Consider the following 26935-nt stretch of genomic DNA (forward strand, 5'->3'; position numbering starts at 1 on the left):
TGGGGGGCAAATAACATGGGTAGGGAAATGGCAAATAAATTAAGCATTTTTGATCCTGTAATCATGATATCATTACAATGAAAGTAACTCACAAATTACTGCCAGAGGGAAATATTTTTAATTAAAGCTCAAAAAAGAAAAGGAAAAAAACAAAACAAAAAAAGCCTACATTTTTTTAAAAGAAAAGTCTACAAATCTGTTTCTTCCAAGGCTAATCCTTAAATTTGGATAGTGAGTTAAACATCCTAAACAGAATTTTATTTATAATTTTGAACTGTCTATTTGTATTTTGCTACTGATCTATAATCAACCATTTTAACTTTCATTCATCTCTAGAAATGTTTAAAAAGGAGTAAATTTATATGCTTAAATAATTGCAAAATAAATCAACTATAAGAAAGAAAGAGAATTGGTACTTTAATTACTTGTATGTTTGCAAATAGGTTCATTTTTCTTGTCGAATAAATTATAACCTTAACTATGCATAGGCCTAAGAAAGGTGGCACATAAACTGTGCATGTAAATTTTAAATAGATATTTTGTGCAATTCATTAAGATAACCTATGAAAATGATCCTCTATATTGAAATCAGAAACCTTACTAAACACACACACATAAAAAAAAAAAAAAAACACATCAGAAGCTGCTGCCATAATGACTATTTTCTACTGTAGACTGCTTTGGAAATAATTCCCATATCCTTGCTTTGTAAGTTGATAATATCACTATGCATTTCTACACATTTTATAAATTTGATTTGTGCAGATTTTGATACACTGTATGTTTCTGTAGAAATTGTATAAATATTCAGAATTTTATTAGGGATAAATTTGAGAAGTTTATGTATATCTTAATTCTGGGTTGCTTGTTTTTTTAGATGAGAAAAAATAAAATACTGTATTTTAATTCATGGGTTTGTTTTTTTTTTCAGTAGTTCTAATCGTTTCTAAATCTAATCACTGCACATTTGAAGTAATAACTGGATTGTTCATAAGATACACAAGTAGAATAGCTAAAGTATCATAAGCCATACTTATATATTGAGTTTGTTCTTGAGTTTGTGGTTGAGTTAGGGTGTGCTTAGGATACTCAGACCTTATCTACCAGTATGTGTAGAAAGGAAACAAAGGTTTATTTTTTGCCTCTGATTACCTATGTGTAGCATTTTTTTTAAGTCCCATATCCAATTATAAAAAAAAAAACAACCCAGCAACATGCATCTTTTTTGATAGTATATTCTACAATATATTTGCCTATTTAAAGCAAAAATGTTTTTTAAGTCAAAATTCTCTACAACTGACTGAGTAGAAAGAAGGGAAGCCTACGAAAATGAAGTTAGACATAGGCCATAGGACCTTGTGGCACATCCTATGGCATCTCAAGAAGGGTGGCTACTAACATCCAAGTAAGTGGCCCTGTTGATTCGGGAAACTTGCTCAAAACTGACTTGGCTATTGTGTCTTCCAATTCTCAGCTCCTATGCCTAAAAAATATGAAAAACTGGTAGCTCCAGACTGGAGTAAATGTGGGCTCACATATTTCTTAAGATAGTGCCTCACAAGGATCTTGAAATAAATTTCATTTCTGGACAGAATGTAATTGGGGGGGAAATCCACTTACAATTCAATAGAAAATATGACAAGTACCTGACCTGAGCCAGATACCCAGCAGGCCAATAGTTTGTGCATATAAAACTTAATCCATTTAAAAACACTTTTAGGGGAAAAAAAAAAAATTAAAAATAAATAAATAAATAAATAAATAAATAAATAAATAAATAAAAATACTTTTAGAAAGTATTGAGCATTATAAAAATGCATGTTATTCATTAGAATCAATCTGTTGCAAGAAAATGGACTAAAGTCAGAATGATTTGAGGGGAATGCTATCCCTAGAGATTAAAGGAGGGACTATTTCTAAATTCAGTAATTGCTTTGCAGTTTTCATTTTAAAAATTTTTTAAATGCCCATAATTAAGGTTGCTGGATGTCTCTTTTCTAAGTGAATCAGGCCTGGTAGCCACATTTGAACAGAGGTAGGACAAAGGGTTCTGCAATTTTCATAATGGAATGGTGTTTCAATTTGGTCATCTGAATAGTAGTATGGACTTTATTGTAATCCCTACTCCCCTACAAATTACTTGAGTGACCTTGGATAAATTATTTAATCTCTATGCCTCAGTTTTCCCTTTTTAAGTGCTTATTTCATAAGATTGTTACTAGAATTTAATAAGTTAATATACATAAAGTACTTAGAATAATTCTTACATATATTCAGGGTAATATAAATGTTAGCTATTATTACCTCATTTCAAAGTTTTAAAATCTGTCAATATCAGATTTAAGACAGCTACACTGCAGACCTTTTATAAGGCTGTGTGTGTGTACCTGTTCTTCGTATATGAGATATTATTATCCCTACTTTACAAGTGAAGAAATGAAGTTTAAAGTTAAGCTTCCTCTTAAACCAGGGGTGACCTAGTGTTCAATAAGGGAATAAACTGTTTACCTCACAATTCATATAGCATGTGTAGGATGTAATCTTCAGTGGTCCAATTTAACCCTTGGATAAAATTACTAGTAACTGCATCTTAAAGAACATATTCTTTAAATTATGAAATTTGTCCCTGGCTTTTGATATGAGCAAGTAAACTCTAGCTGTATTAACAAATAAATGCACAAAGCAAAACTAAAACTTTCAGTAAAATATAGAGATCAACAGCCGTCCATGTCTGACCATACATAGTAATGAGTATTGGACGTATACTCCTGTCCTAAACAACTATAAGACTGGACAAAATATATGGGGCAACTGTTTTCAGGGGTTATATAAGAGGCAAAGCCAACTGAGATGCTTGAGACGGGAAGCACAGCAGGTGAATCCCAGGTTCACCATGTCTGTCTACCAAACATGGTACAGGAACATGGAGCTCAAACAGTGGTCATACAACTAAGGAGGCAAAGAGTGAGTTTGGGGCCACTAAGAGCTGGAATTTACAGTTACTGGAGAGGAGTGAACTTGACCACCAGGAGACCTGCACAGAAGTTTGTATAGCACTGCCATTTACAATAGCAAAAGCCCCAGGAACACCAGGGGAATGGACAAATTGTGATATGATCATACAATGGAATGTTACAAAGCAATGAACATGAATGAACTAGTCATCCTATATGATAAAACCTTATATGCAAATCGACTGAATGGCAGAATGACCAGCAGTATGAACAGTTGCTATAATGTGCACTGACCACCAGGGGGCAGACGCTCAATGCAGGAGCTGCCCCCTGCTGGTCAGTGCACTCCCTCTTAGGAGCGCTTTTCAGCCAGAAGCAAGGCTCAAAGCTGGCAAGCACAGCAATGGTGGCAGGAGCTTCTCCTGCCTCTTGCAGGCAGGCAGTAAGGTATGAGGGATCCTGAACTGTGAGAGCCCTGGACTGCGAAAGGGATGTCTTACTGCCAGCTTAGGCCCGATACCCAAGGTGATTAGGCCTATGTTGGCAGGGGTACATACCCTGAGGGGTCCTGGACTGCAAGAGGGCACAGGCCTGGCTGAAAAACCCCCTCCCCCCAAGTGCACGAATTTCATGCACCAGGCCTCTAGTATATTAGTAAGTCATTAAGATACTGTTGAGGGACAAAGACAATTCCCAACAGACTATTCAACAAACACTTTTTGTAAAACCAAAAGCAACTAAAATTAAACATCCAGTCACACATTTATATGTGGTACAGAGGTTAAGTAAACTTGTCCAAGCTTACAAATTTAGTATTGGAGCCAAAGTCATAACTCTAATGTTCCATGTCCTCAGAACCCTGTGGGATAAATTTCTATCAGTGTTTTCCATGTTAACTGCAGTTTTTCTCTCCACCTTGATTGTCAAGAATCTCAGAGCTAAATCTAATATTCTTATCATAAAACTATATTAACCCATAAATATTGGTATGTATTTTTAAACTAATATTTATTGGCTATTTACTTTTTCTGGCCAATAGGACAAGTGTTTTAAATGCAATGCCTATTTAATACTAAAAAAAAAAAATTATCATTTTACAGATGGGGACACTGAAAGGTTCCATGACTTGTCTGATGTTACTGAACCAAAAAAAAACACAGCCCAACTCTGACCTAATTCCAGGTATGAGCTCTATTACTTTACTCTTAATTTCTTTCATAACCTTGTTTTTCCTTTTGTACATGTGTATTTTTTTTTCTTTGTATAAGCAATCCCATCTTTTTTTTTTTTTCCTTTTTTTTCATTTTTTTCATTTTATGTGCCTCAGGCATGAAACAGCCACAGACAGAGGCATCAAGCTAGGATGAACTAACGACTGTACATCTACTTTTCCCCTGATTGATATAAGAGCAACACCACTAATGAGGTGTCTCCTTGCCCAATGCCAGGGGTAGCGATCCCATCTTGATTAGAAAAAAGACGTGGAGAATCAAAGAATAGCACATAAATTTGAATGAATTAATATTTGACTATCTCTTACCAGCTGCCCTAGGACATTCTCCTAGTTGGCCACCATGTCTCCCTGAAGGTGACTGGTCCAACTAATATAAAGCTCTTTTCCAGTTCTGAAATTTGATGCTACATCTTGCTTGGAAATTCTTTTTCCTTTTAATGTGGCAACCTAATTGTGCTCCTGAGCCACTATTTCTTTTAACTGATGTCAGAGAGGAAGGGAGAGGGAGAGAAAGATAAAAACAGCAATGATGAGAGAGAACTGGCTGCTTCCTGCACTCTCCCATGGGGATCAGGCCCCAACCTGGGCATGTGCCCCACCTGGAATTGAACCTTGGCCTCTTGGTTTATAGGTAATGCCCAACTGCTGAGCCATGCTGGATGGGCCTAAGCCACTATGCTGTAGATGTAAGTCCCAGGATGAGACTGACTAAAAGAGAAGTCTGCACCGTAAATCCTCAAGAAAAAAGGCCGAGGAGCACAAGGTAATTCCATTACAACCTCAGAAACAATGTCTATGTTTATGTTTACTACAGGATAAGAAGATAAGTTTGCATTGAGAGCAGGAGAGTTTCTTAAACAACTATAAAAATAATTAGTGGCACGGTGCATGAAATTCATGCACATTAAAAGGGAATTAGAGAAAATGTTTTAATATTGCTATTTGCCTTTTATAATAGAAATGTCAGAGATGAAATTAGTAAAATGCATATTGAAAGTCTCCCTCCTGTCAGTCAAAGTCTGGGGCATGCCACGGGACCTAGAGTCAAGTCCCCACCCACCACCCGCACATGCTTCAAAAATGCAGGAGACCCAAACCTGGCCGGCCCCACCCTCGTCAATCCCCTCCGGGCAGGGGGGTGCAACCTCAGGTCCCCCATCAAGCTCTGCCAAGTGGGGGGCATAGCCTGAGGTCCCCTGTCAAGCCCCACGAGGCAGGGGACATGGCCTGAGGTTCCTCACCCCAGCCAGGTGCCATGCAGCCTCAGGTCCCTACTGTTTGGTTGTGGTGTTACGGTGTCCCAGTTAATTTGCCTATTCCTCTATTATTTAGATAGATGTTTAGCTGAAAGGCATACATAAACTTTTCTCAACAACCCTATTTCAAGTAAATATTAATAATCTTATATTCACCTACACTATTCAATTTATAAAAGGGACAAATTGGTGAACCTTGGGCAGAATTTTACCTGTAGACATGTTTTCTTTGGACATTTGAATTCATTGCTAATATTTATAATTCAGATTTCACAGAACTAGGACAAATACTCCAAAAATTTATACGGAACCATAAAAGACCCCCAAAAGCTGTAGAAATCTTGAGAAAGAAGAATGAAGTTGGAAGGATCACAATACTAGATAACAAACTATACTACAAAGCCATTATAACCAAAACAGCCTGCTACTGGTACAAGAACAGGTATATACACTAATGGATTAAAACAGAGATGCCAGATACTAAATCCACACTATTACTGTCAATTAATATTTGACAAAGGAGTTAAGAATATACAATAAAGATAGTCTCTTCAACAAATGGTGCTGGGAAAACTGGACAGACACATGCAAAAAAAAAAAAAGTGAAACTAGACCACCAACTTACACCATACACAAGAATAATAAACTCAAGATGGATAAAAATTTAAATGTAAGGCATGAAACCATAAAAATCTTAGAAAACATAGGCAATGACATATCAGACATCTCACGTAGCAGAATTTTTGCTATACATCTCCTAGGGCAAAGGAAATCAAGCAGAAAGTAAATGGGATCCCATAAAAATAAAAAGTTTCTGCATAGCAAAAGAACCCACCATCAAAATGAAAAGGAAACCCACTGTAAGGGAGAACACATTTGCCAATAATATATCTGATAAGGGGTTAATCTCCAAAATATATAAAGAACTCTTACAACTAAAAAAAAAGGAAGACAAACAATCCAATTAAAAATTGGGCAGAACACTTGAATAGACATTTCTCTGAAAAGGACTTACAAAAAAGGCCAAGAGACATTTGAAAAAAATATTCAAAGTCACTAATTATCAGAGGAATGCAAATTACAAACACAATAAGATAACACCTCACACCTGCTAGAATGGCTAAATGGCTATCATAAAAAAATCAACAAGTGCTCTCAAGGATGCAGAGGAAAAGAGAACACTAGTCCACTGCTGTTGTGAATGCAGACTGGTGCAGCCACTATGGAAAATAGTATGGAGTTTCCTCAAAAAATTAAAAATGGAACTTCATTTGAACTAGCAACCCCACTTCTGGGAATATATTCTAAACTCCCCCAAAACACCAAGCAGAAAAAAATCTATGAACCCCTATGTTCATAGCAAAACAATTTACAATAGCTAAGATCTGGACACAGCCCAAGTGCCCATCAGTAGATGAGTAGATAAAAAAAGCTGTGGGACATTTACATAATGGAATACTATGCAGTTATAAAAAAGATGGCTCTCTTACCCTTTGAGAGAGCATGGACGGACTCGGAGACAATGCTAAGTGAAATAAGCCAATCTGAGAAAGACAAATATCACTTATTTGTGGATTCTAATGAACAAAATGAATTGACCAACAAAATAAGACCCAAAGCATGGAGGCATAGAACAGATTGACATACTTTGATGTGGGTTTGGAGGGACAAAAAAAGATAAATCAAAGAACTTCTATACTTACTAGTGGCCCAGTGCATGAAATTCATTGACCGGGGGAGGGGTGGAGTGGGGTGTCCCTCAGCCCGGACCGCACTCTCTCCAATCTAGAACCCAAGAGATGTCTGCGGACAGACATCCCTCTCACAATCCGGGACTTTTGGCTCCTAACCACTCACCTGCCTGCCTGCCGACCTGCCTGATTGCCCCTAACTGCTTCTGCCTGCCAGCCTGATTGCCTCCTAACTACTCCCCTGCCGGCCCAATTAATGCCTAACTGCTCCCCTGCTGGCCTGGTCACCCCTAACTTCCCTCTCCTGCTACAACCCACCTTCTCCACCAGGACCAGCTTCCTCCACACTGTGCGGAGCCATGGGACCAAGACTCACAGCACAGAGTGACTGCCTCCACTGTGTGCACTGCCATCTTTGTGGCAGCCATATTGTGACATCACGTGAGAACCACCTAGGCTTTTATTAGTATAGATACGCATAGCCCATGCACACGGGCAATAAAGTGGTAAAACCTGGTGGGGGTGGAGGCTTAGAGCCTGGGAGGAGGGGAGTAAGAAAGGGTTGGGGAATGGGATATATCTGTAATACTATCAACAGTAAAAAAAAGAAAAGAAAATTTTTAATGGAGTGCAATTTAAAACATGAATTATTTCTGGAAATTTCCATTTAATTTTTTTGACCAAAGGTAAAACCAGGTAAGAGGGGATCCCATTATACAAAAATTAACTGTCTTCATAGAGCTTACTTTCTTGTTCCTCACTTCACCTCTTCCTTAGTCTCTAATAGGAATCTCATGAGAACTAGTACACAAATGGTTGATTTCCAAAGATGTGTTTTATTTTAAAGGGACTGAATGTTATTGGGTCTAATAATAATGTCGTTTTTTAACATTCGTTTAAAATCTTGCTTGGCGTTGACTTGTATTGACATAACCTTCAAACACGTGGTATCTACAGAACGTGTGAAGTGCAATTAACAAGTTTTGCTTGAAAAAGTTTGTGTTTGGTTTGGTTTTTGTTGCAAAACTAGGGCTAAGAAGATGGCGGGTGAAGAGCATATTGGGCACTGCATGCTTTACGAGTTCCAATTAGGAAGAAAAGCAAGTGAGGCTGCAAAAAACATCTGTAGTGCTCTTGGTCAAGATGCAGTTAGCGCCAGAAAATGCCAGCGTTGGTTTGAGAAATTTCGCGAGGGAAATTTTTCGTTAGATGACAAGAGTGGTCGAGGCCGTGTGTCCAATTTTGATCAAGAAGCTCTTCAAGCCCTTTTGGTGCAAAATCCTCAAATTACCCAACAAGAGCTTGCGACAACTTTAAATTGTTCACAAAAAACAATTTTCAATCAATTGCATGCACTTGGCAAAGTCCAAAAGTTTGGAAAATGGGTTCCTCATGAGTTGACCGACAACAACCGTAATCAAAGAGTCACAATTTGCAGTTCGCTCCTCTCTCGTCAAAACCGTTTGCCGTTTTTAGAGCAAATTGTTACTGGAGATGAAGAATGGGTGCTGTATGTTAATTTGAAAAGGCGGCCTCAATGGTTGGACAAAAATGAGGCTCCGCAGCCCACGCCAAAACCTGACTTGCATGCGAAAAAAGTGATGTTGTGTGTTTGGTGGAATTTTAAAGGAATTCTTCATTATGAACTTTTACCATCTAACCTAGGGGTGTCGAACTCAATCAGAGAAGGGGCCAAAATCTAAAATCCAGCCTAAATTGCGGGCCGAATGGTTTACTGAACAGTCATAAACTGACAATGTCATAAACTGACAGCAGAGTGCAGTGATGACAGCGCGGCGCGGGCCACATTGCAAGGCCTGGCGGGCTGGATTTGGCCCGCGGGCCTTGTGTTTGACACGTGATAACCAAACCATTACAAGTGCAGTGTATAGTGCCCAATTGGAAAGGTTAGCCCAAGCTTTAAGAGAAAAAGAACACGCGCTGATTAATCGGAAGGGCGTAATTCTTCACCACGAGAACGCACGACCGCATACTGCAAGAATCACTGCTGAAAAACTGTGCCAGTTGGAATGGGAAGTTCTCCCTCAACCTGCATATTCTCCTGATATTGCCCCTTCCAATTACCATTTGTTTCGTTCTTTGCAAAACTTTCTTCTTGGAAAAAAATTTAATAATGAAGAATGCCTCAAAAATGCATTGACCGAATTTTTTGCATCAAAAATCACAAGAATTTTACAACAGAGGGATTAAAATGTTTCCTGAGCGTTGGGCACAAGTAGTAGAAAACAACGGCAACTATATTGTTGATTAAATTTTGTTGTATTGTTTAAATAAATTCGATTTTAAAAAAGTATTAGAAAACGACATTATTACTAGACCTAATATATAGTGGCAACACAGCACCTTTAACTTTCTCTTGCTATTCCCCAAGAAATAAAATCATTGCTGCTTTGTAAAAAACACTTTCAGTGGCATATATATAGTAATAGAAAGCCAGGTTTAAGATAATGTTCTATTCATACTAAGACAAAGCAAAACACAACACAAAAGGCACACTGTCATCTGAGCAAGTTTGCAAGTGACTGCTTTGATATGTAAAGTTCTTAGGATCTTCTAACCCAGCACCCTGTTTCTATAGATTAAAAGATCAGAAGCAGTAGCTAACTAGAAATGAATTTGACTCCTACCTCGATCCTTGCACCAAAATTAATTCATAAAGGATCAAATATTGAATCAAAACATTTTTAAAAGAAAACAAAGACACATTTTTAAAATATTTGAGTGGGGAAGGCCTCCCAGGGCCACTAAATAAATTTGCCTACATAAAAATAAATCTTTCCATGATAAAAGCATCTAAGACAAAGACAAATAACAAAGACAAAAATATTTACAATGCATGTCACAAAGGGTCATTTTCCTTAATTCCCACAAATGATCAATTAAAGACCAATGAGACAGAAAACCACAGGAAACACAAATGGCTCTTAAAACAATTATAAGCTAAATTCCTAATAGGAACCATTTTTAATGTGTCAATAGCAAAGATTAAATTTGAGAACTATTACATTGCTGAGATGAGGAAATGGGTAAGCTATTATTCATTGTTGTGGAATATATATTAGTACAACTTCTGAGAAAAATTTTGGCAGGCTTCAATAAGGTAAAAGCAGAAGAGGAGTTTCTAGCATAAACCAAGTACAGATTTTAGCTGTCAGAATAAGAAAATTTTAAAATGTACGCACTTTAATCACTTCTCAGCTTTTTGGCTAAGATCAAATGTAAAATGTATAAACTTTTATTTTTATCAAGTTTTTTAAAATATATTTTTATTGATTTCAGAGTGGAAGGAAGAGGGAGAGAAACATCCATGATGAGAGAATCACCAATCAGCTGCCTCCCGTCCCCCACTGAGGATGGAGCCCACAGCCCAAGCATGTGCTGTTGACCTGAATCGAACCCGGGACCCTTCAGTTTGGAGGCCGATGCTCTATCCACCGAGTCAAACAGACCAGGGCAAAATGTACAAACTTTTAAGTATTTTTATAGGATTGTTTGAAATCACCTACAATGATATTCACAACAACATTAACCTTAAAAAAAAACAAAACGCAAAAACCTAACTTTAGGGAACTGGTTAAACTATATTCAATGGGATACTATGCAAATAGCTATTTAAATGAATGTGAAAGAACAATCTCTACCATGATGAGAATAAGGGGCATAACATGTACAGTAAGCTTCAATTTATGGAATATTAAAATATAGACCTATTATGTTAAAGGATGTATTATTGCATTAATGGGATTGCCCCCTGGGAAAATCATGTAGCTGGGAATCAAGGTTATAAACTATCCAATACATAGCCCTTTCATATTTTATACCATTATTATGTATTCTATAAAAGGGAAAAAAGGGTCTTCATAATATACCTCCAAGTACACACTGGTCTGGGATAGAACCTCATTCTTTATTACCATTTTCAGTACTTTCCAATATAACTATTCCTCTAAGTCACCTAGTCTTGGAAACTTACTGATCTAATCTTTAGAGGGATTTGAAATTTTGATCCATCCTTACAAAATACAAAACATGTATTTTGAAACCCTGAGCGTATTTTGGAGCACCTCTTGATCAAGTTATTCTTAACTTGGAAACATATTTTATATAGAGAACAGAATGAAAGCAGGCACAAAAGCTCCTCAAAAGAAAGGTAACAACAAAAAAAGGTAACGAGGAACCTGGTAAGTCTGACTCATTAACCTATAGTTTAGAAATCATTAAGGAAACAAGACTTTTACTGTAGTTCAATTTTAAAACTCCTAAACATTTCTTCGATGTATTATTTTTTTTTTAATACTTTATAACATTCTCATTTAATCATTAAAACACTGAAGTAGGTATTAACCCCAAATTACAAATGGGGAGAAGCAAACTCAGAGGTAAAGTTCATGCAGCTAATATTTGGTAGAACTGGGGAACTGGGATCCAGACCTAGGGATGTCTCTAAAACATACAGTATTAGCCATTTTTTAGTATTAAATCACCTGAGAAAAAATATTTAAAATATAAAATCAGATTTCATTCTATCATAAAAATCCACATTTAAATCTGTGACCATTATGATTACTATTGGGCAATTAGAAAGAGGTTTAGTTCTACTTGAGTCCATTTGCTCTGATCACTATACTAATGCCTCACTTCTAATTAAAACTGTAGTATTTTATAAAATACTTAGCAAATAGTAATTCCACATATAGCATGACAACCAAAGCTCCCCTGGTTGGATATGAATTTTGGCTTCATTTGAAAACTTGATAGGAAGCCAAGATTGTCAGGCTTAATTATAAAATTAACATTATTTAGCTCATAGATGGTCAGCTTTCACTAATAACCTGATAACTATTCAAAATACCTAAATTTAAACATAAACTTCCTCAAATGTACATTTCTCAAAAATCTCTTTCCCTCCTAGTGAAATTCAGTCCAATTTGTTATAAATCACAATATTCATTATCAATTGCTTTCTTAGGTTACCCAAAATTCTAAAGCTTAAGACCACTTAAGCTTTTTAAAAGACTTCACTCAAAATTCACCCTGGTACTTTACCTTGAGTAGTTGATTATCAGAAAATGTAAAACTTTTTACTAAAGATGTTTTAAAATTTGTTTTTAGGTATAGATTCACTGTACTAGTTCCTCTGCTTCATATTATTAATGTTGCCTTTAAGATAAACTGCTAAAAAAAAAAATAATAATAACAACCCTGAGTTGTGGACAAATTAGCTAAAAAATGTAAAAAAAAAAAAAAAAAAAAAAAAAAAAGACGTTTTGTAAACTGCATACAATTTTAAAGTTCTTTAAATTCCAGATCTGATTTTTAAAATCACACTTTGGGTGTATCTGACTTCCTTTTAACCAAACACTTTACTAACTCAGGTATGTGTAAAAACAATGAGGCAGAAATACAAAAAAGTTGACAGGGATCCAGACGCTAAGTATTTTTAAAGTGAAAGCTAATTTAGCATATTAAGACAAAGACAACAGAAATAATATACATAATTTTATTACAAAATTTTTTTAAAAAACAAAATGCAACAGTCTAGAAAACCCAAAATTTACTATTGATACTAATTCCTATGAGTTTGCTGTGCTACCATACACAAGAAATTAAAGAAACCATTAAATATTTAGAAACATTTAACATCAGAAGCCTTAAAATCTAACTGTATGTAGTAGCCCCTCAAAAAGCTACAACCTGCATTTTTTTATAAAAGTATTTTCTCTACAAAGAATCTTATCAGCTATACAAAAATCTGTACAGTTTTTATACTGAAGCTAATATTGAGCTGCACTTGAATTCACATTCTTAGCAAAACAATTGCCTGAGAGCACACACATACTCCACACACATCATTACAGAAGAGCCTTTATTCTTCATCTTCATCCTCTTCGTCATCATCATCATCTTCCTCTTCCTCCTCCTCCTCCTCATCTTCTGGTTCGCTCTTCTTCTTTGAGCCAGTTGGCCTGCCTGGGCCCTTCTTACCCACTTCACTTTTGCCCTTGGCACGGTATGCAGCAATATCCTGAAATATTGTCAAGAAAAGAAAATCAACATCCGGTGTCATTTCTCAACTGAAAACCACTACGTGTAAACAATCTAAGATTATTGACCAATAATCCTGGCAACTGTCTAAAAAATTATTTTTGACAGCATTTTTGTTCCCTCTAAGCTTTAGGAAGCTTATGATGTAAAAATATGGGGGAGGCATTAGATCAATGTCAATACTTTCATTAACATCCATTTACCTCACTTAGCTCCTCCCCCCCTTCAACTTCACATTTTTTTATGTTTCTACATAAAGTGCATTTGGCCCTTCACTTTTTCAAATTAAGAGGCCTATATAACCACAAAGGAGTCTCTATGCAGGAACCTACCAGGGCCACAACACTGATTTCAGTCAAAAGAGAGATTTCTCAATTAGTTATTTCTGCCTAAGTTGTACAAAGCACAGCTGACAGCTATTAATACATGATTATCTACACTTGCCAACTTTCATACCACTTACTATCTACTTCTAACATACTTTAGAAAATATCTACCTAATTTTAACCCGGGCTTTAAAAAAATGTACCTTTTCATATTTCTCCTTTAGTTTAGCTGCTTTTTGTTCATACGGTTGCTTATCTTTGGCTGACTGTTCAGACCACATTTCACCCAATTTTTTTGCAGTATCCCCAATGGATAGACCAGGGTGTTCGCTTTTGATCTTTGGGCGATGTTCAGAGCAAAACAGGAAGAAGGCAGATCTGAAAGGAAGTAACAGAGAGTTAATAAACTGAAAAACCTAGAGACAATTTGAGCGATGTAAAAAAAACAAAAACTTACGGAGGCCTTTTGGGAGCATTGGGATCTTTTTTCTTTCCTTTCTTGTCACCTTTGGGGGGAACATAATTTTTCATCTCCCGGTCGTAGCGAGCTTTGTCACTCTTTGCCAGATCTTCGAACTTTGACTTTTCCTTGGCAGACATGGTCTGTTAGCATGACGAGAGCGGTTAAAAAACACAGCAAAACTGTAAGCTCTACGCTTCCAAAAGCCCATCTAAACGGCCCCATTTCCCCCTCAGCTGACAGCATTTTGCTTTAATATACTCTTAAGCAAAAACCTAAAGTCATCCGCCTGAAACTCTAAACAGACTATTCGAGCCAGTCGGCAGGCTAGCAGTGAGCTGCAAGTTACAAAGTTAATTGCCTGCTTAATGGCCTGGCCCCCCAACACACCTGAAAACTCTCAGCTCTCAGTCCCTACTCCCGACTCACCTTCCATCTCTCCGAGCACTTCTTGGAGAATTCGGAGAAGTTGACGGAAGAGTCGGGGTGTTTCTTCTTGTGCTCTTCCCGGCAGGTTTGCACGAAGAAGGCGTACGAGGACATCTTGCCCCGCGGCTTGTTGGGGTCTCCTTTACCCATGGTGACAGACGGCGTCCACCTAGCCGGGCGAAAGCCGGGGGGTGGGCGCCGGCGGGAGTCGGCTTCCCGCCCAAATCCGCGCCCGCCCGCCCGCCCGCGTCCCGCCTCGCGAGAGCGGCCGCCCGAGCCCGACCGCCGTGCGCCGGCCCACCCGCCCCGGGGCCGCGGCGACGCCGCTTCCGCGAACACGGCGCGGCGCGGCCCGGCCCAGGCCGCCCCAACCGAGTCTCCGCGCGACCGACCGGCTACGTTCCCCCCGGAGGCCGGAGACGCCGCCGACGACGACAACGACAACGCCCGTTCCCGGCCCGGGCGCAGGAAGGGAACGCAGCGGGCGCCCTCGAAACCCCTTTCCTGACAGAAATGTCCTCCGACTTCCACCTCGCGAGCCCCACTCAAAGTTGTCTCGCGGCCGACATTTTAAAACAAAACTCCCGGAACCGAGCGCGGACAAGCTTCCCGCCCGCCCAACACAGCCCCTGGCCCTCTCAGCGGCCCGCACCCCAGGTTCCGCCGCCCCGGAGAGAAGCCCCAGAGCCACAGCGTCCAGGCCGGCTAGAAGGCTGAGGGAAGGGGACAGCGGGGAGCCCCCCACCCCGCAGCCCAGGGGCGCAGAAGGGGGTTCTTGCCTGGTGGTAGGTCTTCCTCAGAGTCCCGCCGAGCGGCCGGGTACGAACCAGACGCTCCCTCGCTGGGCTCCGGCGTGAACTGGTGGATCGCTAAGCCAATCCTCAGCCTCTTGTTTTGCAGTTTCTCCGCGCCACCGCAACTTGACGAGCTGCGCCGCAGGCCACGCCCCGCCTCTGTGATTGGTCCTTGTTATTATTCAAACTCGCGTAAGCTCCGCCCCTCCCCATCGGAGGTCTCCTATTGGCCGGAGCCTCGCCGGGCCCGCCCCCTCGTCCCCTGCCTAGCAGGTTCGGTGGGTCGCCCAGGTCGTTAACTCCCAGACCCGTTAGAACCGGTCGGGGGAGGAATGTACTGCTACGTCCTGATTGGCGGCGGCGGGAAGAGGGTTTGAAAAATGGCGGGCCTGACGCTGACTGGCTAAGGGCCGTAAACTGGGGGTGGGGAGCGGTTGGCCCGAAAGGGAAAGCCCCGCCAGATTTAAAAATTCCGAGTCGCCGCCGGGCCTGAGGGTCGTTGTCGAAGGCCGGCAGCGGCGGCGGCGGCGGCTGCTCGCGTTGCGGTCGCTGAGGTAACGCGCGGCCCGCCCTGCCCCTGCTCCCGCCGCTTCCCAGGTCTAGAGCGCCTCTGCCCGGTCGGGAGGATGACTCGGGGGAGACAGAGGCGCTGGCCCCGCGGACCGGGTGCCCAGCTCCGCCCCGGGTCGCTGAGGTCGGAGGGCAGCTCCTGGCGGGGTCCCGGGGCCAGGGCGCGGGCGGGGAGGGGGGTGTCACAAACCGATCTGAAAAGTAAGGCGCTCTCCGCCCGCGGACTTTCTCTCGGAAGCTTCCTCCCTCCCTCCCTTCGCTCTTTGTCCCGGGCGTCAAAGGCCGGGAGACAGGCTGGGCGCCTCAGGATTCCCCAGGGGCGGCGGCGGCGGCTCTCCGCGGGCCCCACCCCGCGCTCCGGGGTTCCGGGCGGCGGCCGCTGGGCCGGGGCGAGGCGGTCCCGGTGACCTCCGCACCTTGGGCTGGCCCAGCTGTCACCTTGTTATTCCCTCTCTCGTCCCTGGTTTTTTGTTTGTTTTTTTGTCTTTTAAGTTTTTAATATAAAAAATCCATGTGAGAGTTCCTTAAAAGCAGCATGGATGGCCGAAACTGGTTTGGCTCAGTGGATAGAGCGTCGGTCTGCGGACTGAAAGGTCCCAGGTTCGATTCCGGCCAAGAGCATGTACCTTGGTTGCGGACACATTCCCAGTACGGGGGAGGGAGGGTGCAGGAGGCAGCTGATCAATGTTTCTAACTCTCTCTTCCTCTCTGTAAAAAAGTCAATAAAATATATTTTAAAAATTTTTTTTAAAAAGCAGCACGGATGATGCTCCCCACCCCAGTCGCACATACAAACCGCGCACAGCTGCCTCTGCAGACCTCCCCCAGCCCGGGTCGCCTCCCGTTAGAGAGGGCGCACCAAAGCCGCCTTAACGTGGCGCTTTCTAGTGTCCCAAGTTTGACAGGATGCTATTTCTGTATTTGTATTTCGTTTGGAAGGCTATTTTTTTCATATTGGCCCATATGTTGCCCCGACAGTTGGTTTTGACAGATTCTGAATAGGCTTGTTTTCTTATTAAGTTTGCTGGTATTTTGGGGCCTTGTGTGCTCCAGCTGCGTTGGTAATCAGTAATCAATAGGAACTCGGAACCAGCAACTGTGAATATAGATTTACTAAAGAAAAATTAGGTTCTTTAAACTGTGTTTTCCCTGGAAACACGTATTAGTTGCAGAGTATGCATGTACTTAATGTTTCTGAATTTAAAAATAAACTTGAAAAATGTAATGCATTGGTGACCTGCTTATTGCTACTTAATGTAGTATGATTTAGTCGGTTTGAATTTTTGTTTTTATAGCACAATTGGAACTGACCTTATTGGAGAATTAAGTTCATTGCAGATGTAATTAATTAAAAGGAGGTCATACTGAATCTAATACAACTGGTGTCCTTATAAATAGGGAAAATTTCAGCACAGATACAGCCATAGCGGTAAGTGAAAAGACACAAGGAAAAGGTGGCCATCTACAAGCTAAAGAGAAAGGCCTGGGATAGAGCCTCCCCTTACAACCTACAGGTGAAGCCAACCCAGCCAATTTACATTCATTCTTTACTCCATCACAGCAAAGAACAGGAAAACATTTCTATGTTTAATCTACTTTTACCGTCGATGCCAAGACTTCACTCTCATGCTGTACTTCCTGACCTAGAAATAACAGTGAGATGCACAGTGAACTAAGGTCTAAGTGTGATATAGATGGTTGTTGGTTATAGAAAACCCTTTTTAAAAATAAAAATTATATACAGAATCTGGTAGAACAAAAAACAAAATCTAATCCCAAATGAAGTTCTAAAAAGATGTATTAAATACACAAGAAGCCTAGTTCACTATTATGAATTACCTGGCATACTAATGACTAGAAGAGAACTGAAATTCCTATAAAGAGGTGATACTAAACGGTGTTTCTCATTGTGTTTCGAATCTTGTTATAGTTCTAAATGGGAAAATAAGATTGTATTTCTAAAACTCAACTTTAGAACCATTTCTTTGCAGGAACACATCAATTTCATATATTCTAAAATAATTTTCGAAGTTTTTTTTATTAAAATGATGCATGATAAAGAGGGAAGTGATTGCTCTTCATTTTTTAAAAAAGTAAAAATCAAAATCTAGCAAGGTCCCTAACCGGTTTGGCTCAGTGGATAGAGTGTCGGCCTTCGGACTGAAAGGTCCCAGGTTTAATTCCAGTCAAGGGCATGTACCTTGGTTGTGGGCACATCCCCAGTAGGAGGTGTGCAGGAGGCAATTTATTGATGTTTCTCTCTCATCGATGTTTCTAGCTCTCTATCCCTGTAAAAAATCAATAAAATATTTTTTTAAATCTAGCAAAGGCTTGCTTATGATTTTGAATAGTTTATTTAATATTTCTAGGCTTTTGATTGAGAAATTATAAAATGAGATTTTGGGGAATCTAGTACCATTCAATTTTTAAATTTATGATTCTATAATTCTTTGGATATGTAATCATAATGTGGGGAAAGACATATTTTAACTTTTGTAATAATTAGGTGGTCAAGAGATTATAATTAAAATTTTAAAAGATAACTTGGGTTGTAGGAAATTATTTGGTTATGAACACAAATTAGTTGTGAACCTCGCTACTTCACAACAGTATTTGACTACATAAAAGTTTATAGCTATCCAATGTAATGAACTATATAGGCCAAACTTTATATATACAATATTGCTCTGTTACCTTAGTCTTCTAATAAAATAATCTTACTAGAGTTTTCCCCTTCCTAAATGATACCAATATAGCACTTTATTTGCCAAACTTTGCCAGAGTTCAGCATCTCACAAATTATAACAACATAAGTATTTTGCAATAAAATAATTATGAATTAGGCTTGAAGCTATTTCCAAAGTAGGTCCCCTATCCTATAAGTGTAAGTAGCAATTCTGTAAACTGGAATTCATCCATAGCAGTGTCAATCTGGCAGGATTGTGTAGAAATAAATGATCTGAGTTTTGCTAGTTATTGAAATTCCTATCACTTATTCAATTACCTTAAAATTTTGAACTTTTCATCCTAAGAGTCCCAGATTGGGGGTGGAGGGGGGGGGGAGTGAGATCAGGCCATCAGGTGAGGGCAATTAGGGGTGATCAGGCTGGCAGGGAAGGGCAGCAGGGGTAAGCATTTTGGGGTGAGATCAGGCCAGTAGGGGAGAGCAGTTGGGGACAATCGGGCCGGCAGGGGAGCAGTTTGCTGTTAATCAGACCAGCAGGGGAAAGGTTAGGGGGTCATCATGCTGGCAGGCAGAAGCAGTTAGGAGCCAGCAGTCTCGTATTGGGAGAGGGATGTCCAACTGCCTGTTTAGTCCCAATCCCAACAGGCAGTCGGACATTTCCCGAGGGGTCCCAGATTGTAGAGGGTACAGGCTGGGCTAAGGGACACCACACTCCTCCCCTGCATTGTACAAATTTCATGCACCAGGCTCCTAGTCTGATAATAAAACCAAATAGTAAAATCCTGAGTGAAAGAGAATGCTATATATATACACTAGAGGCCCAGTGCACGAAATTCATGCATGGGAGGAGGGGAGTGCGTCCCTCAGCCCAGCTTGCACCCTCTCAAATCTGGGACCACTCAAGGAATGTCCAACTGCCCATGTAGGCCCGATCCCACCTCGGACATCTCTCACAATCCAGGACTGCTGGCTCCCAACCACTCGCTTCCTTGCCTGCCTGATTGCCCCTAACCGCTTCTGCCTGCCAGCCTGATTACCCCTAACCACTCCCCTACCAGCTTGATTGATGCCTAACTGCCTTCCCCTGCTGGCCTGGTCACCCCTAACTGTCCTCCCCTCAGACCTGGTAACCCCTAACTGCTCTCCTCTGCCAGCCCAGTCACCCCTAACTATCCTCCCCTGCAGGCCTGGTTGCCCCCAACTGCATTCCTCTGCTGGCCCGGTCACCCCTAACTGCCCTCCCTTGCAGGCCTGGTCCCTCCCAACTGCCCTCCCCTGCTGGGCTGATCACCCACAACTTACCTCCCCTGCCAGCCATATTATGGTCATCTTTTGTCCACATGGGGGCAGCCATCTTTGTGTGTTGGAGTGATGGTAAATTTGCATATTACTCTTTTATTAGATAGGATTTGATAATCCCACCACCCCCACAGAACAGTAAATAAATTCTCAATGATTATTAACTCATATAGTTAGCCAAAATGTAGTATACTCTACCTAAGATTAGCTGCATATAAATATTGTTCTCTCAAATTGCATAGTTAATGTAAAAGACTGAAACCATTACTCTGCACATATAATAGCTTCTCAAAGATGAATCTTAATATTTTCAAGTTGTTTCAAAGACAGTGAGAAGAGTAGGATAAGCACTCTGAAGAATTATCAAACAGGCACATCCACTTAGGGGGAGATTTCTGGTCTTGAGGGCTAACTGCATATTCACTTTAGAGTTTCAGCTTAGTGATATAGTTAAAAAACATATTTTTGAATAAATGAAATGAAAATTCCAAGGTAAGAAAAAGTAAAAACCTTCTCATTCCACTGGTAGCATTTTCAATGGAAAAAAAAAAAAAAAAAATGGTAACCAATGTTATTTTGTTTTTCTTCAAAAAATGTTAACTGCCTGGGCAGCATGGTTCAGTGGTTGAGCATTGACCTATGAATCAGGAGGTCACAGTTTGATTCCCAGTCAGGGCACATGCCTGGGTTGTGGGCTCTATCCACAGAGTGGGGCATGCAGGAGGCAGCCGATCAATGATTCTCTGTCATCATTGATGTTTCTATCTCTCTCCCCCTGAAATCAATAAAAATATATTTTTTAAAAATACACAAAAAGTTAACTAGGTTTTGTGAATCATTATGAACTAAATGTCAACCAAAAAAAGTTATTTTCTAAAAGCCCCCACTGCCACAATTGGGGCAGGGCAGGGGTGGGGAGGTGGACAGATTGCAAAATTCATCTTTTAAAATACATTGGAGTTATATTGAAGCAATCAGAAAATAATCCAAACTGAAATTCCAGACAGGGAAGAGCGCTTCATAGGTATGTTGATGATCTGGGGGAACAATTTGTACATTTTAGGTTCAAGAATCAATCTGACTAGGCCCAAGCAAAAGGACTTTTATAAAGGGAAAGAGAATCTACTAAGTTTTTAGCAATTATGTGGCGTTAACACAATCAGTTGGAAACTAGAGGACACATAAATGTATATAATGATCTATTTTCCACACAGATAGGCTGAATTCTCAGGTGGTAGGAGAGGCTAGAGAATTGTGTCAGAAGCCTCTAAAAGACAAAGTGAAATCTAGGGTTTCATCGAACTTTGTAAACAAAAGTCTGGCTGGAGTGAGAGCCAAAAGCACATTATTGGTCTCTTCCTGAAAACATCTGCTGTATTTTGAAGCTGTGTAGATAGGAATGTGGAAAGACAAGCTTCAAACCCCCCAAAGGGCAGAATGAATTTTCTCAGGGCTAAGGTAACAGAGATTGCCAAGACCTCAATTGAATCCAGTGTGACAGCCCTCGCTGGTTTGGCTCAATGGATAGAGCGTCAACTTGTGGACTGAAGGGTCCCAGGTTCGATTCCGGTCAAGGACACATGCCGGGGTTGCAGGTTTGAACCCTAATAGGGGGTGTGCAGGAGGCAGCCGACCAATGATTCTCATCATTGATGTTTCTCTTGCTCTTACTCTTGCGCGCGCTCTCTCTCTCTCCTTTCCTCTCTGAAATAAATAAAAATGTAAAAAATTAAAAAAAATTAAAAGCCAGTGTGACACAGGCAGACAATAGTATGGTGAAGGCCTGGGATAGGGCAGAGGCTGGGTGGAGTGGGGAAGCAGGGAGGATGGGTGAAAGGGGGAGGGGAGGGTAGAATGGGGGATATCTGTAATACTATCAATAATCTTAAAAAATTAAAAATAAAAACAAACCCATGTGACAGTGTCTGAGGAATAGGAATGAGCCAGAGGTGAACTGGATCTTACTAAAACTTTATAACCCAGCCTGGATACATACAGCTCAATCTCTCACTGTTTTGAGATAATCATCCCCTATCATTCTACCTACTATACGAGTTGATTCTGCCTAACAAGGGAAAGGTCAAATCTGCTCCAGTAGAAAGTATTATCTGGAGTGTGTCATAATAAAAAATTTGAAAACTAAAGACAGAAAATCTTAGGAACCAGAGGGAAAAGACATAGTAAACTTTAAAAGCAGCACTAAGTCTGAATTCTAATTGTTCAACAGAACCAGGAAATCCAGAAGACCACAGAATGACATCATTAAATTACTGAAGAAAAGAAATGCTAACCTCAAGGTCTATATCCAGGGGAAAAGCTCTCAAGAATTAAGGCAAAATATAGATGTTTTCAGAAAAACAAAAGCTGAGAGAAGTTACTGCTTAAGGAAAATGGTCCTAAATCCTAAGAAAGAGAAAAAGAACACAGGGTAAGTATGTACAATTTAAGAGTATTATTTGTTTAAAACAGCAATAATAATAATGTCCTGTGGGTTTTTATAATGTGAAAATGGACTATATAAAAATAGTACAAAAGATAAGAGGGATAAGTGGAGTTGTTATAAGGGTCATTCATAGTTCAGAAAGTGATAAAAGTAATAATGTGTATTAAGTTGTAATATGCCTAGCATCATATACTTTGGGTGTGCAAAAATTTATATTTAAATATGTGCAAAATTTTATCCTCCTATTCATATTTATATTTAGATATGTGCATGTGCAAAAATTTATCCTCCTATTCATAGGATACAAGTCTTAGTTTATGCTAAAAAAACCAATGACTAATGGCTACTAAGCATATGAAAATTCATGCAACATCACTAATCATTAGGGAAATGCTAATTAAAAAACCTTAGTAAGCAATAAGATACCACTTGGTGCCCACTAGGATGGCCAAATCAAAAAGAAAAAAGCAAGTATTGTTGAAGATATGGTAAAATTGGAACACATATATCTCTAGTGGTAAGGTAAAATGATAGTTACTATAGAAAACAATTTGGTAGTTTCTCAAATTTTAAATATACATTTACCCACTAGGAGATTCCACTCCTAGGCATCTACCCAAGATAAAAGAAAACCTAAGTTCACACACACACATTAAAAAAATGTGTATGCTGGTTGTTTTTTTAAGACTATGACATTTTTTCACTTGCAGAGCACTGCATTCAAAATAGTCAAGAACAATTTAGCCCTTAACAATGAAAGCTGAAGAATACAATATGATTCCGAAAATAAAGGAATCATCTGAGAGGAAGTGAGTATAACTTACCTATTTTTAAAAAGTTGAGTCATCGTTTTGTTATGCTTCACGCTATAAGCTCCTACATTGTACTCATAGATCCACCAGTTCCTGTCTTCAATAACTGCTTTGTAACGATATTGTTGAGATCAGGCTCAAACTCCAGCCTATGACCTGAGAACTCTAATGGCACATACTTACAGCCTTTGTATCACCATTTCCCTCTTTTGGGCCATTCTCCAGAAGCTCTTCGTATAGAGCGAGTAACTCCCTTGAGGAGTGTGACCGGCAGCCAAACTGCATGTTTCCTCAGATAGCTACATATGCACTCTGCTCAGAATGCAGCAAGTATATCTTCTCTGAATTTCCTGAACTGGCCGTGTTTGCCACTTCTCTCCTCATCCTGTGAAACTGTTGCTGACAGCTAACAGCTAAGTCAATTTCAGGGAAGAAGCAGCATTTTGATACAGAAAACAATTCCAGGCACATTTGAGGGTTATTCTTAGCAAGATCATGAAGAATAGTTGATAAGGCTGAAGGAATAATGGCAAGTGATGGGGCCGTGACAGAGTGGAAATTACTAGTTAACTGCTGGTTATGACAGAGCATAACCAACCCTTGTGAATGAGGATAAAGAGACTTGACTGCCTGGAAATAGTTATCATGACCTCTCTTGGCTATTTCATCTATCCTGTTAACAAATATAGTTACCTTATCAAACATTGAGACTTACTACTTCTGCAATGCATTTTCTACAAGGGCTGTGAGGTAAAGGTGCACATGTGCTCTGTAAGTATCAGCAACTCCAAGCAAATGTGCTCCCAGTCTGCCCTAACTGGTTTGGCTCAGTGGATAGAGCGTCAGTGGATAGAGCGTCCCAGGCTCCATTCAGGTCAAGGGCATGTACCTTGGTTGTGGGCACATCCCCAGTGGGGAGTGTGCAGGAGGCAGCTGGTCGATGTTTCTCTCTCATCGATGTTTCTAATTCTCTATCCCTCTCCCTTCCTTTCTGTAAAAAAAAAATCAATTAAAAAAAATATATATATATAAAAAGTGCTCCTTGTCTATTGCTAAGATTAACAACTGATAAATCTTCAATATGAAATCCCCAAGCCTTTTACATTGGTATTCAGTCTCTGAGAAGGAAACTGCAAGGATTACTTCTTGCAAATATTTTTCTAATAGCCTCAGAAATTCTGTGTTATTGAGGATAACTGGGATGTTATGCTGAACTGGAATTGTTAGGTTGGATAAAGAGTTCCAAGCAGTGGACACAGCGTACCATACAAGTGAGGCAGCAACAGAGAGATCATTTCTCCAAGTCTTGGGTACATGGAATCTAATAAAGGAAATTATAAGATCTGGTCTGTTCTGCGAGCAGTTATTTCAGTCAGATTTCATTTGCAGGTATGCCAGGCCGACTGCTTCAAGTGAGTCAATTTCTCCCTCAATCTTAGCAGAGAATGAGTGCTGGCTACCTTCTGGAGTAAGTGATATACTTCCTTGTTGGGGATAGTATTTCAGAACTACCAGTTTAGCGCGAAGATCAGAACATGTTTGTTCACTCCACTTGTAAAGTGGGTTATTTCTTGGGCTGAGGAAGGCTCTACGTCTATAGTTAAAGCGGAGGGAAGGAAGAACATGCAGAACAGTGTTGTTGTACGTGCTAGTGCCATCTTTATGTACTGGCGTGAATTCCTGGATTGAACATTGGGGACTAAAGAAAAGTGTCCTGGCCGGGCCTACCAGAGGATAGGCCGTAGGTGACATGGTTTAACTATGCTGATTTTCATCTAGCCAATGATAGTTTAAAATTTGGTAATGGCTGAAAATTGCAAATTCTGGGATAAACATAAACACTCATGACATATTTATACTTTATTCCCTATATTTTGTCACAATGTTCAGTAATTTGATTGTATTTAAAAATATGTTCACAAACAATATGAGATTTTCAGATGTACTTTAAAAAATATCTAACTATATTTAAAACCTAGAATTCTATTAGACTAAAAAAATACACTTATGCATAATTGAAGATTGGACAAATTAATAAAGATAGAGAAGTATTTACACCTTGGAGGACAAGCTGAAAGGTTAAAGGTCAGTAAGTTTACTTTGTTAAACTTCAACAGAAATTCTAGGAATTTCTGAAACAAATTCTTTGTACAAGGACAGCAGAATTCTGTCTATTCAGTAATCTCTAAGCCTCTCATTCCTACTTTGGGTGACTGGTTTGTTTGTTTTTGTGGCGGGGAGGGCCTTGTCTTCAGGATCTTGGTAATGGAGTAAATGTAGCCCCAGAACCTAAGTCTGCTCTCCCTGCTGAGTACAAGATTAAAAACAAGTATATTTTCAATATCTCAAAACTGAAGTCAATGAAATAACTCCACACAAGTGTAAGATACTCTTAGAGTAGATGCAATTTAACCAAAATAATCTATTTCTCAAGCTTTTCTCCTACATGAGGTCCCTCTAGTAAGTTATATTAGAACCTGAAGATGAATCTAGAACCTTCATAGTGGTTCTAGGATTCATCTTCAGGTTTTAATATAACTTACTAGAGGCCCAGTGCACAGATTTTGTGCACCAGTGCAGTGCCTCATCTTGGCCTGTGGGGATTGGGCTGAAACCAGCTCTCTAACATTGCCTGAGGGGTCCCGGATTGGGAGAGGGTACAGGCCAGGCTGAGGGACTCACCGGTGCATGATCGGGGTGAGGCAGGGACAGTGGAGGGTTCCAGGGTGTGTCTGGCCTGTCTTGCCCTGTCCCGATCTGCCAGACCCCAACAGCAAGCTAACCTACCGATCAGAGCGTCTGCCCCAGTGGTTAGTAACCATCATAGGGACTGGTCAAACTGTTGGACACTTAGCATATTAGGCTTTTATTATATAGGATTGCCTTCCACTTCCAGTGTTGTTTCTCACCCTGCATACCCCTCTCACCACTGCAGCATCCTATAATACAATATTCATAAAAACACTTAATTCTACTGACCTCCCAAATGTCTATTTTGTCTAAAGCAAGTGAGAGAAAGACACTAAAATACATATATGCTGTTTTATGAAGAAGAGCTGAGCAAAGGATAAGACAGGCATGATAGATAGGGAAGTGATCGTGATAAGCAAGGAAAGATTATGGGACAGGTTGTACAAAAGGATGGTATATGGAGCAAGGTCTTAGATTTTAAAAATTATATTGCTATTGCCATTTACATTAACAATAGAGTCTGAAACATTGCCATTTAACAAGCATAGTATCTGCTTTGTGCCAGGCACTGTTCTAAGTGCTCTAAAAATATTAGCCCATTTAATCCTAATAATGCTAATGAGATATACTACCCTGTTTCCCCGAAAATAAGACTGTCTTATATTAATTTTTTCTCCCAAAGTTGCGCTAGGTCTTATTTTCAGGGGATGTCTTATCTTTCCATGCGCTAGGTCTTTTTTTCGGAGGATGTCTTATTTTCGGTGAAACACCGAATATTTCATATTATAGGGAAGTCACAGAAGCAAAGAGAATAAATTACTTGCCCATGGCCACATTATCAGTCAGTATCCAGTCAGGAAAAGAAAAGACACTTTGGTTATTTCAGAGGGAATATTACTTCTATTATTGAGGGAATCCTTATAGAAGGGCTAGATAAGCAAGAAGTGGTGGAGAATGTATTGTTATCAGAGGTAACTACCAGGAGAGCTCCTATGCTAGCATTGGGGGAACAAAAGAGAAAGTAGTGTTATCCACAGTGCTGTCCTTCCGAGCTTTTGGAATATAACTGTTGCAGGATTAGAACTATCTCTGCGGCTGCTTTGCAGGAAGCCAGCTGACTTTAGCAGGCCCCCCACTCCGAGAGCCAGAGTAGAAAAGCTCAGTGCTGCTGAGGCTTCTGGAGCCTGAAGAAGAAAAACGCCTTCTATCCTCCTCTTGCCTTTG

At 40.1% G+C, this 26935-nt stretch overlaps 2 protein-coding genes and 1 long non-coding RNA gene across 3 annotated transcripts in view; 1 reads left to right on the forward strand and 2 right to left on the reverse strand.

The window, feature by feature from the left end:
- The window catches only part of LOC311623309 (histone-lysine N-methyltransferase SETMAR-like), a gene marked incomplete at its 3' end in the record, with an annotated part of 325341 nt that overhangs the window by 164604 nt on the left and 133802 nt on the right, over positions 1–26935 (reverse strand). The gene's annotated exons all lie outside the window — the stretch shown is intronic.
- On the reverse strand, positions 12917–15357 carry HMGB2 (high mobility group box 2). The gene is made up of 5 exons (XM_084883755.1): positions 15196–15357; positions 14417–14585; positions 13985–14130; positions 13731–13905; positions 12917–13181 (listed from the first exon to the last, which is right to left on the reverse strand). The coding sequence occupies exons 2-5, from the start codon at positions 14564–14566 to the stop codon at positions 13023–13025; spliced, it is 630 nt and encodes a 209-aa protein (XP_084739881.1). The 5' UTR covers positions 14567–14585; positions 15196–15357; the 3' UTR covers positions 12917–13022.
- On the forward strand, positions 15469–24480 carry LOC311622514. Its single transcript, XR_014794999.1, has 3 exons — positions 15469–15764; positions 21993–22193; positions 22919–24480. It is a non-coding gene; the product is annotated as an uncharacterized lncRNA (long non-coding RNA).

Source organism: Pipistrellus hanaki (assembly GCF_964339955.1).
Source record: "Pipistrellus hanaki genome assembly, chromosome: 5".
Classification (NCBI taxonomy): domain Eukaryota; kingdom Metazoa; phylum Chordata; class Mammalia; order Chiroptera; family Vespertilionidae; genus Pipistrellus; species Pipistrellus hanaki.